This window comes from Calidris pugnax, unplaced genomic scaffold, assembly GCF_001431845.1.
Source record: "Calidris pugnax isolate Ruff unplaced genomic scaffold, ASM143184v1 scaffold11, whole genome shotgun sequence".
In the NCBI taxonomy this organism is placed as follows: Eukaryota; Metazoa; Chordata; class Aves; order Charadriiformes; family Scolopacidae; genus Calidris; species Calidris pugnax.
The window spans coordinates 9,443,465-9,463,292 of record NW_015090803.1 but is presented as its reverse complement, the minus strand read 5'-3'; the positions used below and the strand labels follow the sequence as shown (position 1 = coordinate 9,463,292).

The 19,828-nt window shown below is 42.4% G+C and overlaps 1 protein-coding gene across 3 annotated transcripts in view; it reads left to right on the top strand.

Annotated features, from left to right (window-relative positions):
- Positions 1 to 19,828, top strand: part of CREB5 (cAMP responsive element binding protein 5) — a 260,711-nt gene that overhangs the window by 170,270 nt on the left and 70,613 nt on the right. For all 3 annotated transcript variants that reach the window (XM_014937919.1, XM_014937917.1, XM_014937918.1), the window contains 2 exons: positions 16,326 to 16,452; positions 18,867 to 18,977. In XM_014937919.1, coding sequence (XP_014793405.1) covers positions 16,326 to 16,452; positions 18,867 to 18,977 — 238 coding nt within the window. The remainder of the gene's footprint in view (positions 1 to 16,325; positions 16,453 to 18,866; positions 18,978 to 19,828) is intronic.

Below are 19,828 nucleotides of genomic sequence, written 5' to 3'. Positions count from 1 at the left end.
GGGGGGGGGGGGGGGTGTCTCCTTTGCAAATAAATATGATTTATTGCTTAGCAAATCCTTTTAAATAAAAGGCATCAAAGATATTTAAATAATATACTTGGGATGATGATTAAAAAAACCCCAAACTCAAATCCCAACAAGCATGGCCAAGATGGCCTGTTATTAGAAAAGTCAAAGGAGACATGTTTGCTGGTTGAATAAATCAAGTAGCTTTGTAAAAACACTGTCTCAGGGATGATTAAGGGTAAGTGATTTTCATTACTACATTAAGTTCTCCTTTCTGTTGTGGTGCTTTTTATATCACATCAAGCTTAGCTATTTACTTACGCTGCTTTAAAAAGCCCCAGCGCCTCAATTACTTAAATCATGACCTGGTGCATTGATTTGGAAAGACAGCAACACAAGTGAGCTTTACTTAATGCTCAGGAACCTGGCATGGGGCCGTTCTTTGCTGCTCTATCTACCTCATGCAGTTGGTAAAACTGACTGAATTCAGTTTTTGCAAATACCAGTGGACCAGATCCTTGGGTGGCTCAGGTCTGTAAAATTTCACTGCCTCCAACAAGTTCCCCTCCCCACCTGGTGCTTCTGCCTTCCTTCAAGTTGCACAACTTTCCCTTTTCTTACATCTGTATTGTTAGATAACTGGGACCACCAGTTATCCTCAACCTAGGTCACAGTTGTGCTACCTTACTCATTTGCAAGGGCAAGGTCCACAAATTTTTCTGAACCTTGCAAGAAAGGTCTCAAGGTTGGAATAAGGAACATCCAAAGGGCCCTAGATGTTTTGCTCCGTGACCAACAGTGGATTTTGTTCCTCTGTGTTGAGGATCTGGGTTCTCCTGTGGAGGGGCAAGCAAGTTTAGCTTCATCTGCCTGGACTGACGGTTTCACCTGAGCTTGCGTTTACAGAGGAGAAAGCGCCAAGGGTCTGTGTGTTGTACCCCAAGCCAGGGCTCCAGCCAAGGGGAGGGCATCCCCCAGCTGTGTTTGGGCTGCTCTGAAGCCCCGCTGGCAGTGGCTGCCCGTGGGACAAGGGGAGCTGAAACGTGAGGTGCTTGACAAAGCTGCTCTTCCAGCCTCCTTAGGCATGGCCCAGGGCCTTGGCAGCACTGGCTGCGTGGGGCTGGGAGTGTCATTATAGATGGGCTTCCTAGAGGTCTTCGTGCCTTGAATTAGAGATGTGTAAACGGGGAGAATTAGCCTAGAGGTGGACCGGGGAGACTTCCACACACCCCCACATGCGTTCAGAACACGAAAATACTGATTTACTTCCCACTCCGTGTGGTGATACTGAAGCAACAACATCCAAATATGCTTCTAGGATGCAGCTGCCAAAGAAACGTTTCACAACGAACAGAGAGGGGCATCCCTGTGGCAGCTTCAGCTGAGGTGCTAATGATTTCATAACCTGTTCTTTTATTATGCAAGCTATAAAACCTGCTGAGACTGTGCGGCACAGGGGTGCTTGCTGCCAGGGCAGGAGCCAGGGCGCAATGGTGGATTGATAATGGGTTTCCATGTGGAACAGATCTGCACTGTGTGTTTTACATACATGGCTTTGAAACTACAAGAAAACAGCCACTTTCTATTTCCATTTGCATGAGAGACTTCTCATGAATATCTGAAATAGACATTTATTGTGACCGTAACCCTACCACAAATTAAAATCAGATCCCAAGTCCCCGGTGAAAAAGCAGCTCATTATAATGTATGGAGATGTCAGAAATGATACTAAATGACACTTAACTTTAAACCCCCAAACGCTATGCTTATCCATGGCTTAGGGTTAAATCTAGAGTGGATATAAGACCAGGAGCTAAGCAAGGTTTACAGGGGTGGGGGACGTCCCAGTAGATGTATAGCCGCAAGCTAAAGAACAAACAGCTGGGTGTATGTGCCTGCCAAATGCAAAGCATCTTGCATATATACTGCTGCATTTTCTTCTCTTAAGCCACAGATTACCTTTGTTACATATCCTACATAGACTGGGCCAGATTTATATGAGGTGTAATGTTGTTGATTCAGACATTTTGTTGCTATAGAGAAAAAGATAAAAGGCAAATTCCTGCATTGGTCTAAAAGGTACACATCTGAATCGTTATTCCTAAACACTCAGTTTTTCATCAAATTTTATGCATGAGCCATTATAAGGACTTGTTATCTGGTAGGCTATATCCGTGCTTCACAAAATAGAGAGACCAGGGGGAAAAAAACCCAAAAGATGCTGCAGTCTGGCTTTGCCACTATTCTTTGCGTGCATCATTATTTGCTTTTCCTATTTAAAAAAATGAAACAGAACGGCAACAGAAAAAGCAAAGCGGAGCGAGTAAGCCATGGCTTCCGACCCCTGGAAATCAGCCATACTCACTGCTGTGCAAATTCCTGCTGCTCTCTGAGCTGAGATCATAATGTTGGAGATGGCAAGTGTATAGAGCACAGATCTGTATCTTTCTTCCATTGCTAAATATTAACAGTAAAAAATAAATGCAGGTGATGCAACAGGCTTTGACCGGGCCTATTTCTGTGACTGCTGAGATATTTTAACAAGATCAGTCAAATGTCTGGCTCCCTGTGGGCCAAATCAAATAGATCTGATGTTGTTGTAAACCGAGTGGAGCGGCCACTTTGTTGTTTAGGTAAAGTTAACGTTTTTTTGCATGTCCACCTGCCCTGTACTGGCATGTCTCAAGAGTATGTGCGTGACAAACACTTTGCTTATTTTATAGGAGACATCTAGAAAAGGGCACTTCTTCTTGTTTCCATTCTCCCTTTTCTGCCTCTTCCCCTTCCTAAGCTGACAGTCCTTTTCCTCTGCCCTCCCAACAGCTCTAAGTAAACAGTTTAAAAGAAAAAAAAACCCAAACCCAGCTAATGTTTCTTGAATGTCAGCACGGTCTGACTTTGTCAGGCCAGTAGGAGAAAAAAATTACACTGTCAGAGGCTTTCCACTGACAACTCCACTGCACCCATTCCCACAGTTTAAATCTGGAAGCTCTTAATGCAAACGATGCAGTGCATTCTGATGGCTGTCGTGGCACTTCCCTGAAAAATGGTACTTTGGAGTTCGATGTTGCAGCTTTGGGCAGTCAATATGAGCTGAAACGATGCTCACGTTCCTGGAAGAGCTGTTTTCAGAGCCACATTTCTATGGGACACTCAGGCCGTGTCTGGACAAGTGGCATTACTTCAACTGTGCAGATGCAGCTAGAGGGGTCCTTTTAGCCTGGTCAGTCTTTGTCATTTGAAATCATTTTGTACAAGGATGGGTCCTTCTTGCTGAATTTGGATGCTGAAAACTGTGAGGTGAATTAGAGAAATGTGCAAAATCTTAAGGTTATCCAGTACCTTTTCAATTTTGAAATTGAGCTAATTCAGGTTTTCAGTCTCCTGATCATACTGCTACTCCATTACTTCCCCAGGCACGGCAGCTTTCTAGCTCAAGGACTGTTTCAGCAGTGGGGAAAAAAAGAAACAGTGCAAACCAAGAGTATTCATGGAGTGTGTGAACCCTTATGGTTCATGTTAAAGACACACGAAATAAATAATCAGGAAAAAAAAATAATTAGCAGTGTGTTAGTTCATACTGCACACTCTTAAAAGCTGACAGGATGACCTGTGCTTATGCATGACTGCCCACTGACCATTAACCCCTTTTCTCTAAATAGGTGAAGTGGATATTGTACAAAGTTCTGTTTTGGGAGAATGTTTTCTCTTTGAGACAGCATGTCTCTCAAGACAAAAAAACAAACCCAAACCCAATCAAAAACCAGCTGTGAAACACTACGCGAGAAACATCAGTGTGTCCTTAACACACATAAGTCAGTATTTCAGGATGTAATTTAGGCAAATATCTTCACAGGTGTCTGATTCTATTCCAAAGGGCTGCATTAGCAGTAGTTTTGTAAAATTCAATGGCAAGAGTATCATGCCCAAAAGAACATTTGCCACAGCAGGATCAGCCTCTCCTTGTCTTTATCATACTTACTGTACGTGCTGCACAAGGCAAGTATGATGAATGCAAAGAATAGTGGAAAGCTGGATTGCAGATCAGCATATTGGCTTCAGTGAGGGTGTCAAGAAGAGCAGCAAGGGTTGAATTTGGCCAGTGCTTTCAGGAGAAATGCTGTGAATATTGTGCTGATCCTCCTGCTTCACTTCATAAGCTGATCACCACCAGGGGTCAGGAGAAATTACTCGGTTGTAGTCCACAGATGTCAAGGTGTAAGGTGGGGATTTTTGTTTTCTTTTGGGGCATAAGACATAGATCACTGTCAAAGCTTGCTTTACAACTGGATATAATGCATGTTCTATACCGTGTGTTTATGGAGTGTGCGTGCGTGTGTGCGTATGAGTGCGATTCCCAGTTGGTTTAAATCCATTGTCTTTGGCAAAGCTGTGTGCTGTACACCATTGAGAATTGGCTCGATTGCTGTTGATATGTTAATGCTTTTCTTATTGTTTTCTCAAATTATTGTGTTAACTGGGTTACAACTCGTGAGCTGCCTTTATTTTTAAGTTTTACATTTCCTCGATATTATTTTGCTTATAAAGAAGCACATTTTGAAAGTCACCAGGTAGACTAATATGCAAAGCTCTTTAGGAGGAAAGTTTTGAATATGCTTCTAATTCTCTCATTACAACGAATGATTCAGAGAACAGCACATTCCTGGTAAAAAACTTAGAGATATTTAACTTTTTATATTTTATCCCATTTCCACTTGCTTCTATTTGAAATGTTTCATAATAGCATCCTTTCTGCTTTAAACTGGAGAGTCTAAAAAATTGTGCTTTGTATCTGACATTACTGACCACTTAGACTTGCTGCTTTTTATTTTCAAGTGCTGGCTGGTTTGCATGCATATTTTTTAAACTAAGATTTAAGATTTACATGTTATCTGGAATTTGATCTATAACTTGAAAGGCTACTGTAGCCACAATAAGAATGAAAATAACCCCGAACTGTTGAAAATTCAACTCAGAGCACCCAAAGTGGTAATGACTGCACTAGTAGTTTTGTCGATATTTATAAATCAATGTAAACCAGAAACTGGATGTTTTAATTTACTGCAGTTTCAGTGTAACTGATACCCTCGAGTTTAGAGCTTTAAGCTTTGTGAAGTGCAATGTTATTGCAGGGCATGCATCCAATTTTTAAAACATTATATAGATTGGAGACAGATGAGCTTTTCAGAATTATTTTAGGCCTATTTTGATTGAATGCCTGAGATGCATTTTCCAGTGGAAATTAATTGCATTGATGTGAAAACAAATGAACTCCAACCTCAAAATTAGCTGCAGGTTCATGCTCAAACCAGTACTTAAAAGGGAGGGAGTGGGCACAGATAGCGACTGGAAATTACGGTGACAATATACACTTTGTTGCAAGAATAAAACAACCTTTTTTCAATGCCTGCTCTCTTTTTCCTGTCTCTCCTAATGTGCATGCATGTGTAGGGAGAGAAATTTTCCCATGTATCTGTGGCTGCACGAGTGGACCATGGCTTTTACTAGCTGTCACTTCGTCCCCTTGCATGCTGCTGGAGACCTTTGCTGTCCTGTGCTGGCATCTAAGCAGCAGTGAAATCTCCAGCAGCCACTCTCTACCTGTAGTGCTTCTGTCGTCGCTGTGGAGCATTTCTGGAGCACACCGTTCAGTAATATACGCTGTTCTGGGGAATTTTATTAGCAAATAGCAGCTAACATGATTTCTACCCTTCGGTGAAATTTGCCTTACCTAGGTAAAAATACGCTGTAGATGAGTTTGGGATTCCTGTTTGCTCGACTGATGCGAGTGGTGACTCCCATTGCGATGTAGGCAGACAAAGCCAGGTGAGCTCTTTAAGTGAGGAGAGCAGACAACGCTGGCTCGGAGCTGATTTCTGGTGAAGTGCAGCTGCAGCAGTTCTCCTCGACTTTGTTCTTTCTGCCTTGAGATTCACCTCTTCCCTGCGCTTCTCATCATTTGTGCTAATACAGCTGTCAGTTGGGATTTTTAGCATGTTTAAGAGATGAAGCACGTGCAAAGGTTCCTCCCAGGAAATGGCATATATTCATTTTGATCTTCATGAAAGTTTGAAAGGAATCAGTGAAGTGGGTAGGGGGTGGGAAGAGGGTCACTGAAGATATATAGCTATTTGGCAGCTCTAAGATATTTTTACACCTGGAGGTGACTTGCTAAACAGATAATTGAGAGTACACCCTCATGTATGTACTCCTCTCCCTCCTCCCCCACTGCCACCCACTGAAACAACCAGCAGCTTTGAGACACTGAGCACGTTTGGGGCTGTGACTATGGTGGACCTTGCACAAGTACTAACTTTTCTCTGGGCTGTAGAGTGACGTTGGCACCACAGGAGCATGTGCTGATGGCAGAAGTACTAGGGAAGCAATGAGCGTTGAAAAACACTGCGGTATTCTTGTTAAAGGATAGGATTAAGAGCTGGATTTTGGTCTGTGACTGATGTCATATGTCATCTGAGACTTTTCTAAGCTTCTAATTTTCTGGTTTACTTATTTGCTATTTTCTTGAAGAAATCACGTTTCTGTTTTCTTATGTAATGCCTTTCTTTTGTAGTATTTCTGGTGTTGAGGGTAGAATTTAAAACTCAGTAAATAAATCACCTTACCTGTATATACCTACTTGCTTTCCTCAGTAGTGACTGTGGGCAAACTCTGCTTTCCATAGTGCATACAGCACAGTTGTGTCTTGTCAGTTGTGTCTTGACAGACTGAATCTGCCAGTGGCAGATGCTGGAGTGTTTTTCTCTCACTGAGACTGTTTTTATTCATCAATCTTTTTCTAGCAAAATTGTAACCAAATCGATGCTCCAGGTTCAACCATAGTGTTACGGCTACATGTGCTATGAGTTGTATTGCCACATGGTCTTGAGATCCAGCAATGTTTGGAACCACTGTCTTTTGCTTTGTACAAGCTCTAGACTGACAAAAATGAATGCGAATCTGATGGATAAAGCTTTGTTCATTTTCACAGATATGGAACTGAAGAAATATAAAAATTCAGATTCACCCCCTTTTAAAAAAAATTGCTGAAAGCTCCTTTTGGGGTGCATTGTGTCTTTCTGTTGACTACCCATAGCAACTGTATTTCTGTGTGGACCTAAGTTAGGTGCCTGAAGTGAAGTGGCCATGATTAGAAACCAGCCTGGGATTTAACTCCTGTCACTTAAGTAGTAATCCAGTATTTTAATTCAGGACCTTTTTCCCAACATCTTTGGGCACAACAACCTTCCCACTCTAACTTTTACAACATTGGATGTCGGGGCACGTTGAAGAAGAAAAAGTCAAGAGATGTTAAGACATCCAAAGCATAAGGTCCCCGCAGCAGCCCCGTCTGCCTACAGGCGTGTGAGAAGATCAGCAAGTACATCTTTCTTAGACACCCAGGCAGGCAAACATCTCCGAAACACAGGGGCATGAAACTGCTGCCGCGGCATCCATCATCCTGTGGAGGACAGTGAAAACATGTGCTGTCATCTTTGACATTTTAATTGAAAAGAAAGCTTACACAGATTTCGACCTTAAGCAGTGTGTTTATACAAGTGTATACAGAGAAATAATCTGTCAGTTCAGAGCAGGCTCATTGCTATAGGAGTTGGTTTAGTAACTGAACAATCCAACATTAGCTCACACACCTTGCCTTGTTCCATGCCTCAATAATTTTTAGTAGAAATACTTTGCCTAGAGGCATGCAGTTATTAAAAAAGAGGCTCAGCTTGCTTAAAGTCTGGAATTATTAGCTCATGGTAACAAGCCTGCACTGGAGAAACTGTTGGTTCTTTGTTTTCATGACTTTGCTGTAATTCACCGTCTTATTTTCAGAGACAAACTTCTGCTTTGTTTGGGAAGTTAAAAAAAAAAAAGAACAAAAAAAGGGAAAAATAAATCACTTCAAAAAGATTCTTTTTTTAATTTTTATTATAAAGCAGGGTTTACAAAACTCTTTTATCTTAGTATTTCTATTAAATTGTAGTGGTCCAAATAATAAGGGTAAATAGAAAGTTAATTTAGAGAAAATTGTTTTACCACATTTGCAGTATAGGGATCTGTTGGTACTGGGTACTCATGGAGAGCTCTCCAAACACCCTTTAAAAGTAGAAGGAGCTTTTTCTCCATCTTTTTTCCAACCTACTATTCTTTTTGGATGCAGAGTTATGAAGGTCAAATAAAATCCATTTGCACTGCTGTAACTTGTTTGCAAATGGAGTCACTTGAGGAAACAAAGGCTCCAGCACCTTTAGGTAGCACAAACCTGGAAGAAGAGTTACTTGGTGTTCAGTTGTCACTTTTGTCTGGATGCTGGCTTTAGGTTTCTTTACGGCTGTTTAACTTATTGCCATTTTTCCTCAATGAGCCTTAAATTTTCAAGTTTTCTTGAATTTTCTTACCAGGCTGGAGTCTTAAGCCTGACCCTTAAAAAGAATGGACATGCCAGCAAGGATTTGTGTAAGCTTCATTGCAGTTATTATTCCTGGTTTTAAGTCAGCTGCCATTTGGTACGTTTGTGTATTATTGCTGCTTTTTTTCTTCAATGAAAATTGATACACCTTTATTTGTGGTGATGCAAAATCATTTGTTTTCCTGAAGAATTAAGCTTGGTGCTGTCTGAGCTGGGAGCCCATGGTGACAGTGGAATCAGTTTGACATCGTTACTTGCTTTTATGATCAAGTCATGTTTATCCTGCATTTTTTTGCTTTTATCCCACTTTTTTTTTTTAATTTTATTACAAGAATGTGTTTTTATATGAGTTGGTTCTTTATAATCCCCTGAACCTGCCTTTCGCAGTACTTCCTAGTTTTGTTTTAACTACACCATTATCCTCCATGTATCATTTGTGAGATCCAGCTGTGTGCATAACACTGTGCAGAACATAAACTTCTCCGAGGAGGTTATAGTCTGAGAAACCATTCTAGCTTTTCTTATTTTTCTTGTAATGGGTCAGGCAATAAGACCCAGTGAAATATTTAGAGGGAAGGGAAGATTGAAACCAGCAGTTTCTAAGACCTGTAAGAGCCAAAAGGCAAATGTTAATGGGTTCTATGAGGCTTCCAAGGACCTGCTGGTCCTTGTACTTATGCTGAATTTGCAGAGGTTCCTTAAACATGTGTTCAGGAAATATAGGTGGCATTAGCACAATTGAAGTTTCAAAAGGCAAGATTTATCATTGGCTAAATCTTTAAATAAGATTTTAGCCCACTAAATACATTACAGCAGTGGGGCTCCAAGCTCCTTCAAGCTTGGGTGAAAAATGCAGAATTCTTAATGAATTTTGGAGTCATTTTTCCACAGGTTTCTAGTATTTTACTGTACAGTTGAATGTTCTGTCCCTGTGAATTAAAACAAGTGAGCAGGAATGCACTTCTGATGGAGTTGCTTTTTTCCCAGTGAACGGCTTCTCAGGTGACAAGGGATATGTGAATTGAGAAGTAACATCTCTTTGCTTGCTTTTGACTTTGTATCATTCATATCTATATGCTGCATCTTGCTCCTTTTGTGATGCTTGTTGCTGAATTCCTTCTACCTCTGTGCCAACGTATAGCTTGTTATCTTAATTGTGCCAGCTCTCCTCAAACACTTAACATGGGCTTTCCCTTCACTTCTGAATCAAGCTTCTTGTCTTTAAGACTTTTAGAAGCTTAGCCTTATCTTATCTCAGTCCTCCAGTTTCTCATTACAGTGTCAAGCATCACTTTCACTTTGCCAGTGTCTTTACCATCAGCTAGTTTCTCTTTCCCAGGCTGAAATCTCTTCGTGTCCAACACTGGGAAAATACTTTAAGGTAACACATATATCAAAATATATGCACACACTCCATCTAAAAATCTCAACAGAAAGCAGAGCTTTGTCTGGATGGTCCCCAAATTCTCTTAAGTTGAGCCACAATTTTCCTTCTCTCTAGGGTATTGCCGTTCCTGTGTCTCAGTCTTAGTTACTCCCTTCCTCTTGCAAACTTCCTCTATCCTGTCATTTCTGAGCATACGAGGTAAATAAAAAACATACAAAGAAACAAAAAAGCAACCCGAGGAGTGCCACTAAACTGTCTCCCATTCTTTAGCATATTTATTTGCTTGTGTGTTCTATCTCCGTCTTCTATTTTTCATCTGGTTTGTGTCTCTAGATTGTAAACACACTGAGTAAGAATTGTCTCTTATCTGTGTTTGTACAGTGCCAGGCTCAATGGGGTCCCGGTCCCGACTGGGACCTTTGGGCACCACCACAGTATAAATGTCTGCTACTGATAATAATAATCTACCCACATCATGCAGATGTCTGGATTGTCTGAGAAATACAAACAAGGATCTTTACTAGGTTGGCAGGGAGCCATTAATTTTAGGTGCCAGTTTTCTTTTCCCTTGACTATGGTTTCGCTCTCTGAAAAACCTGGTGACACAAACCTCCCACTTCTTGGAAAGCTTGGCTCTCTGGTGAAGCTGTGATTAAAACATCGTTAAACATGGGATACGGCAGGTCAGGTGAGGTCCTTGCAACTATGCGAGGTATTCCAAGTACTTGTCTGATGCTTTGTTGGTGCTTTCCTTTGTGTTTGTTTTTTCTTTCCTCCTCTGAATGACAAATGAATAAATTGAAACTAGACAGAACTGCCCTACTTTTGCGGGGGAGGGAGCACCTCAAGTAATGGCCGCAAATGAGGAAAGCTATAGCTGAGTTGATAGGCTTAAATAATGACACTGTGGATGGAACAACAGGAGACCAGCAGTAAGTGAGGCAGCCGCTCCAGTCAGTACACTCTTCTCAGGGCAAAACATCCCCTCTACCTTTTTACCCTCCAACTGAACTTTTCAAATATTGAAGGCCAAGGAGAGCACTTGGGTCAGATGCTCTGGCCTCAGTAGCTGCCGTGGAAGCGGTTTGCAGCTGGTCTGCAGAACCACATGCTCCAATGAACTTACTTTTTAGCAATTAAAAGTTTAGTTATGACAATACCTGGTTGTCCACGAGACATTCAGAGGGTAGACCATAGCCAGCTGTGCTCATTCTCAGCATGGTAGGCTGCTTGGGTGCTTTGGACTGAAAGCCACCCAAACCACATGTACGTACCAAAATACCTTGAAAAGATCCAGGCTACTGGTATTCATTGGTTGCTCCTCATTGCATTGATTGTAATGGTATCATTGCTGCCTTATTCACCCATGTCTCCTTATTGCTTCTCCTCACTCTCCCTCATTTTGTCCTTGGTCTATAAGCTTTTTGGAGCACAACCTCAGCTACAGTTTCTAAATCACAGCTTCTAGGCACTGTTGTAATAAATATATATATATGTACATACATATATATACATACATATATATATAAAAAAATGATGAACGTCTGGGCAAGTCTGCATTGCGTAACTGGAGTGTGGTGCAGAAATCCCTGAGCCAGTGCTGACCCAACATGGCAAATTGCCCCAGCACAACCAGCCACCTGTGGGCTACTCCTGTGTGAGCTGGCTGGGTCTGGAGGCCACAGAAAGTCAAGAGATGAGTTCCTTTGCTCTAGTGCAACTCCATATACTTACAGCTTTACTTTTTCCACACCAGCACTAACTGAAGTAGAACAAACTAGGTTGTGGTGTAGGTATTCGTGCTGACCTTGCATGAATGCTACATACAGGAGAGCAAGGAGCAGGAGAGAGGTCATGGTAAGACCCACTGACCCGCAGTGCTTTACCATAATAGAAAACATACTGCAGTGATACTTTAAATAGCACCAGTCCTTCTGCACATAGCCCTGAATGGTCTAGGTCAGTATAAACCTAATCTCATGAGACCTCAGCAACAAATTGTCATCTGCAGAAACTGTCGTTGAAGAATACAAGTTAAGGGAAGCCTGGTCTTTTAATATACAAATGTAGTGTTTAGTCATCGGACAGTCTAGAAAACTGGGTCAGATAGGTGTTGCATCATAGCAGACAGAATATTTGGTATTAATCAAGAAGGCACATAGTGAAGTATATAGCATAGATATTTGCTTACATTAGTGGAGTTATCTTTAATCATTGGGTAGAGTCATATGATGGAACATGATCGAGTCACCGTGGCTTAGCGGGGTACCGCCCATCTGTTTAAATGTTAGTGAGGATGACTCACGGAGTTAGCGCGGCCGTCCAGAGGGAGGGCAGCCAACGTGGTCAGTTCCAGCAGCTTGGCTAACAGGCCCTATTTGACTAAGCCACCGTAACGCTATCCATCCAGGCCACGTACGCCCAAAGAGATAGCGTATGAATGCTGACTGAGACTCCATCGTGTCCAACAGCAGACTCCTGCTGGAACACACTGAAAATTCTCAAATTTGGGAAAAACCCCACGGATGGCCAAATTTTCAGGAAGGTTGAGCACTTGCCAGTTCTCTATCTTATCTGTCCTTTATTTGTGGGCTGTTTGCCCAATAACCCCATTTTATTTAGCAACACAGGTGCCAAGGAATTAAAATCCCTCGGTCAGCAATATTGACTGACAGGCTGCAGGCAGCACCTCCTCAGCATTTACAAAGAGAGGTGCAGAGTCAACGTGTCCAACATTAAAAATAACAATTACAAACTCTCATTGACTTTCTTTGCTGCAGGATAGAAAGCAACAACAAAAGAGATTGTGTTGTCCTTGGAAGGAGAAGAAATGTCTTAGGCAAATTGCGTATCTCAGCCTGCTGTGGTTCTGTGCCATACACGTTCCCCGAGCTCTGTGCGAGCGAGTGCGCACGAGCACGTGCTAATCGATGACCTGCATTCAATGTGGAAGCAATAGAAGTATCCATGAGTACTGGCCAATGTCAGCTTCCCCGCTGGGGAGTGGAATCTGGTGTCCATTATGTAGCACTTTTATTGGTGGCAGGAGCGGTGTAGACTTTTCGACAAAGAGGGTCAACCTTGAAGCACAAGGTTTCTCTGACTGCTCTTCACCTCTTTGCAAAAACACACTTGGGAACAGACTAGCAGGAGTGTAGCAAGGAAAAATACCTGAAGTACTAAGGATTTTTTTCCTCTGGCTAAGTGTAAAGCATATGCAGACCCCCAAAGCGAAGCAGCATTAAAGGTGAAACTGGGGACAGCAAGGAAGCTTCTTTGCCATTTTAATAAATACCAATAATTCCCTTTTGCCCAAGTCCCATATTCCCACACTCATTAAAGCAATTTTGGAAGTTTTTTTGGCTCTGGAACATATAAGCAAAACTCAAACCGTGCAGTCCCTTGAGAATCACTTGCACAAATTGCATAGGTCAGGCCAAAATAAGTTTCTGTCAAACAGCCTAACACCTAAGGTTATTATGAAACTGGTGAATTGTATAAAGGGTCTGTATGTGGGACAGTCTCAGAATGAATAGAGGGGCGGGGGTGGGAGGCTGTTGTCATGGTACTTGTTTTACTTTAGTCCCACGGAAAACTCAAGTGATAGTTTTATTGAATGCATTGCTCCTGTTAACCAGCCCCATTCCCGTAGGCTGTGTCTAAGCTGGTGGAGCCAGAGGGCTCCAGAGCTCCTGTGGGTGGGTGGATGCCCACCTCAATCTCGTCCCAGGATAGGCATGAGAGTGCACCGGTGCTTTCTCCTTTCCTGCCTGCTCCTCCCTGCCTGCTCTCCTTGGGGTAAACCCAGGGTGCCACCCCAGCAGGGGCTGCAGCACACTCTGTTCTACTCCTCAGCCCCTCCAGTGTGGGTGTCTCAGCCTCTCTGTCTGGTGGCTGTGGCATGGGCTTTAAAGTACGAGATAGAGAAGACCTGTTTGAGTTTGTTGTCTGCTCTCTGCAGGGCTATAGTTGCGGTGAGGATGGGCCGGTGGGAGTAGACTCTGCTTATGGGGGTCACCACAGCCTCTGAAAACCAAAATGAGATGGTTCTCCTCACATTCAGCTTGTTATCTCCTCATTTTTTCTTTTCAAAGGATTACTGAATCTGCTTTTTTCTGCTATTTTGACCCTGTCCTAATGATTCATAAGTCTTCCTGTGTGAATGAGCGCTGGTATATGGAGCAGCTGTGTTTTAAGTGGAGAGTAGGATGGGTCAGGGGCTGTGTACTGTAAGTATATTTTCTGAGCTCATTTTTCCTGTACTACATCCATTCCAGTTCCACCACCTCCACAGCTCCCCAGGCTTAGCCTTGGGCTGAGCTGATTGTAGAGTCCCCAGTCCCAGAAGCTGACTCGTGCTCCTGCGTAATGCTTCTTGTGCCCTCTCACAGGGTTACACCAGACATTTGGGAGATATTGTCCTGAATTTCTTTGAGGGGGGTATGAAGATGTAAAGTACATCATATTTCTCTATCAGCAGATAACCAGGGAGGCATAGGAAGAGTTTCTTGTCTGTATCTGAGATACATTTGTTGTTGTTTTGTTGGCTTTTTTTTCCCCTTCTGAATAAGTACTGTATGTGTCTGGGAGGATTTTTAAAACATCTTTCAAAACACAGGCTTTTTCTCTCCATGGAGAACCAAGACAAAAGGATGGGTTCAGTTATGTGCAGCTGCTAAAGAGAGGGCAGCTGAGGGCAGAGGGGTGGAAGGAGCAGGGGTGTCTGGGAACGAAGGAGCGGGCATGCAAGGACCTTGAGGTGGCATTTGTTGGGATGAAAATGCTTTTGGGTGGAATGGGCTTGAAGAGAAGAGGGTTGAAGGACTGAAAGTCCAGGTATGGGAAATACTGGGGAGTTTTAGGGAAGAGGGGATTAGGTGGTTTGAGATCTGGGCAAAAGAGATTGAAACTTGTAGGTCAGAAGAAGCTGATGTTGCCATGAAACCGGCACCTCTGCTTTGGGAGCCTGGATGGGATGTCCTCTGTATGGGGTGTCTGTGAATCCCATTGCTCACAGCCTTTGTGAGCTTGATGTCAGACAAATGGAAGTGACAGCTAAAGTTAGAAGCGGGGTGTATGCACTCATGATTGCCAGTATCCTTACAATTGGAGGGGCAAGAAGTAAAGCCCCATCATTTGGGGTGACACAGTTCAGACCAAGTGGGAGAAGCGCCTGTCTTCCCCCTTGCAGCTCTGAGGTTATGACTCTGCTTCCCTGACCAGCCCAGCACAATTTTGAGGCTTTCATGGCTAGCTGTGGATTCGTCACTGAAGCAAAGGATGCTTCTGCCAAAGCTGAATATCAACCCTGATGTTTAGAGTCTCCAAAGGTTTTTAGACTCTTTCCATGCTCCCCCCCAAAGAGGCTCTTCAAGCACCTGGACTATGTCCCCTTCTCTCCGGTCCTTCTCATACCTTTAGGGGTATCTCTCCTACTTAACAAACAGTGTAAACTGCGTACTGTACTGCAGAGCATCCTGCTTTGTGAGAATTTAATGTCCTAACTTGTACTAACAATGTTTGTTGAGGCACTTTATGTGAAAACTTCCTTATTTTCATGCTTTTTGAAAAGTTAACAAGTTATATTTACCCCAAACTTCAAGGAACTCATACCTTCTTCAAAACTAAAAAAAAAAAAAAAGCAGCAAGCATCTGATGAATTTAACTAACTCCCAAGACCACGTTCTTAAAGGCTATTTTCAAAGAGCAGTCCCAGCTTTGTTTAATCCATTAATTTTATGATTGTTCGTCTTCGTGAGTGGGCCTGCTTTCTCACATGCAGTCTTTTCCCTGTGCTGTACTTAGAAAAATCCTTCTAAATCTTTTGAGCTCCTTTTGCCAAAATAACTCATTCTGTGTTTTTATAGTCCGTAATTTTTGCCTTTACAAGCTCCTTAATCTGAATGTAATTTTGGTAATTTTCTTTCCTTTTTTTTTCCCCCATTTTGTGTCCTGGTGACATGCTAACGAGTAGAATCAGAAACCTCACTTTGGAACAAAGCCTTGGTAGAGTTTTGCAGGAGAGAATATCAAGAGTGAGATGAAATACGCATTTTAGAGTAGTTTACTTACAGGTGATAAAATCTAAAAATTAATTTAAGAGTGTTTGATTTTCTGTCATAGTTTGGAAAACTGTCATCCAGCTACTTTTGTTTCCGAGGGCTGAATTTACAGCACTGGGCTGATGTGGCATGCCAGGAAATTTTCCTGCTTTGTAGAAATCTTTTGCTGGCCCCTGTGAGATGCTGAGATGCACAGAGTGAGACTGGCCGTTACGTTTCCATTCACATTCTATTGAATGAACCATACTGGTGCTCTAGCTGGTAAACAGTGGAGGGAAGGTGATTCATCTGTTTCTTGAAAACTTTCTGTTCTACTGATTTATGCAGGAGAGGGCAAATGCTGGATTGGCTTATCTGTGCCTGCTTGTCTAGAGTTGCCTGTGCCTAGCAAAGCTGGCACGGTAAGGCTTGTTTTGGTCTCCGTAGCCCATGACGGCTTTCTTTCCTTTTCTCCTAGGCCTGTCCCAGGTTCTCTGTCTTCACTACTGCACCTACACAACCGACAAAGACAGCCTATGCCTGCCTCTATGCCTGGCACCCTGCCCAACCCTACCATGCCTGGATCTTCTGCTGTACTCATGCCTGTAAGTTTTTTGGTTTGTTTTTTGTTTGGTTTGGTTTTTTTTTTGTTTTTTTTTTTTTCCCATAAAAGCTGACTTTTCCTGCCTAGACATGCAACTGCTGCTAGCAGTACCAACTCTGCTTTGAAGTATGCACCAGTAGGTTAAGAATGGCATTCTGAACTTGTGGCATATTTTTTTGGTTGTTGCCACAATGTGTAATAAAACCATGGTTTTGTTATATATCAACATCCCAAGTGTTGGTAAAACTGAGAGCTCCTGCTCCAGAGCCCTTAGCACCCTGAATTGAGCCAGTAATGGTGATATTGTGGCAATGGTTAGGTGGGTATTTTGTTTGCTTTTTTGCGAGAGGGGGTTAGTTTTTTGGGTGTTTTTGTTTTTTTGTTTTTTTTTTTTTTTGGTGGGGGGGAAGGGAGAAAGTCTGCTGGATTTTCTACAAAATCAAAGTGTAATGAGTTAAGGAAGCTGGACCTTTTTGACTGCATGATCTTGCACAAGAGTGTTTCTGGTGCACTTAATGGGCTGTTAATTAGTGTGAGAGTGATTAGAAACAGTTTACATGAGACTACAATTTCTGGTTCTCACAGTTGGTCATGTAGGTGAGATCAGTATCTGGAACAAAAAGATTTTTCTCAAGTCAGACAAAACTGGAAAAGCCATGTACCTAAGTTATGCCAGTGAACTCTAAGTAATCCTCTTGTTTGTGGGAGATAATCAGCTAACGAGAAACAAATGTGACTTACTTTTTTTACAGCCTGGTAACTTGCCCTTAATTAGAATCTGGTCATGATCACTGCTCATCTTCCACTCATTTCTGCAGAGTTGGAAGTATTCCCAATGTTCTGGGACAAATGGGGTGCAATTTGCAGTTGATTTTGAACAATCTTTTCAATATAAAGTAGATAAGGAGTGGAGGTAAGTAAGGATGGCATGGGAAACAGGGGATTGGGAAAGGAGAAGTTTGTGTTTCATTGCATGATGTTTGGGAGACAACCTGAGAGTGATTGACCATGTGAGGGAAGACAGCACAGCTTGTTCTGGCTCTGCTGGAGCTAGGGGGATGTTTCACAGGGCTACAATGACTGAGGTTTGGCTGCTATTTGAGCAGGCATTAATAAGTTATTAGTTAATAACTTATCAATAAGGCTTTCCTGGAATATTGACCAGGAAGTTCAACAAAAAAAATATTACATGTCACTGTGGGCAGTTTTTTTTCTGGCGTGTTTCCCGAGGAACCTGAAATGGAGCAAACATCCTGCTTCAGTGTCAGCTCAGGGGCTTTGGGTTGCTGCTGGGGAGCCCTTTGGGCAGCTCTGCTTGCAGACAAGCAGGTGTGCTCCAGCTGAGAGCCCCGGAGACGTGAGCATGGAGGAGAGACAGACCCTATTAGCTCTGGCTGCCCCGGCCACAGCTTCTGCCCCACAGCCCTCCTGAAAGGGCTGTGGAGGAGATGGTGGGAACTGCTCCTGTCCCATGGAGAGTATGAGGGGCCCTGGTGCAGGCAGCTTCTCCCTGTCAGTGGGCAGTGGGATGTTGTCCTCTCTCTCCCAGGCCCAGCACCTGCCTCAGCTCAGGGCATAAAAAATAGCACCCCTGCTTGGAAGAGCTCAGGAGGATCCAACAGGTCTTCTTTCTTGTATAAGCCAAGGATTCAGGGGACTGGCCCAAAGCAAGGCAGGATGCTGAGCTCCAGCTGAAAGCAACAGCATAACCCTATTTATCACCCCAGCAATGACGAGCAGTGTAACAGGACTTGTCTCTTTCTGGGGAAGACACTCCAGGAAATTATTTTATCCAGCCCTTACTGCCATTAGGCTTTGTTTGAAAATTGTATCCCCCCCCTCCCAGCCTAGTGAGATTAGCTTGCAGAAAGGGCTCTGAATAGCCAGGAGGAGTTATGCTTTGTTTTTTGCTATCTCAGCAGTACATGAAAGCTCCCCTTACAAGACATATGGAAAACTCTTCTCAGCTGAGCAGCCTGAGTGAAGGAAAAAAGAGCCAACTCATTTTCCATATACTTGAGATTGTAGATTTTTATTTATGTTTTTAACAAGCTAAGTTGGGCTGCACTGACAGGGGAAGCCACAACTTTATACAGTGATGCTTTTAAAACCACTTAAGTGCGAGTGTTGTTATACTGAAAAGGAGAAAATCATTACAAAAAAGCGCAAACCTGGGTGGCTGCTACATTTGTTTAGTAAAGATCTCTTTTCTTTATAATTGGCTGTGAGTTTTCAGGGCCGATTCTGATGAAACACATGCCTGTGTGCATACACACATGCAATTCACGACACAGATTGTTATTTTTCCAGTCGTGACTTGAAGCTGAGTCCATTTCAATAGAAACTGAGCGTAAATTCTTGCAAATGTCTCCAGATGATTTAAAACCTTTTTTTTTTTTCCTTTTCTTTTAAAAGATGGAGCGACAAATGTCTATGAACTCCAACATCATGGGGATGCAGGGGCCGAACCTCAATAATCCATGTGCTTCACCTCAAGTCCCTCCAATGCATTCAGAAGCCAAAATGGTAAAAAGAAAAAAAATTTTTAAAATTATTTTGTTTTCTTATATCGCTCTTATATTGCATACTGGTTACCCAGACAGTGGGGGATGTAGCCAGACACTGCTTACTTCATTCTTAGTCATACGTTATACTCTTTTTTTTTTTTTTAATACGCTGCAGTAAATTGCCTTTGTGTCTCTGAACTTTCAAGATGTTCCTGTATGAACTCTCGGTGAGAGGGAACTGAAGTGAAGGGTGGTCTGTCTGATCCATACTGTATTAAATAAGATTTTTGTGCAGATTAGTAGAATTTAAGCAAATAGTCTGGCTGGTTCTCTGGTGGTGTCTGTGCTCCACAACTTGGCTTAAAGAAAATTGTCAATTAATACAGAGAGAAGTAAAAAATGTCTGATATGGAGGGAGTGTACATAGTCTTGGGTTTTGGCGTGTCAGGGTAATGGCAGTGTTATAAAAGCAGACCAAGCAATGTATATAAAACTAGGATATTTTCTTTTGCTTGAGTGCAACAAAGGTGTTGCCGTCACAAAGAAGAGTCAGAATTTGAACAATAAGAATTTATTTATATGAGTAAAATGTCACAGTGTTTTTTAAATTTGTTGTATGTCTTAAAAGGTCAAAACTTCTCAGGGATATGTACTGGTATAGTATTAATGTAGCTAAACTAAACTACAAGTGGCATTTGTAAGTTTTTCCCAACTTTATATGCACTCTCATGGACACACTAATATCCCTGGAACTGAGTTCAGTAGTGTAGAAACACTTAGGCTTTTTCAGCTTCAGAACTGCCATTTGCTGGCTAGTGGAAATGCGAGGACAGAAGTCTGCAGTTTAACTCTGTAAGTTTTGTATCCTCA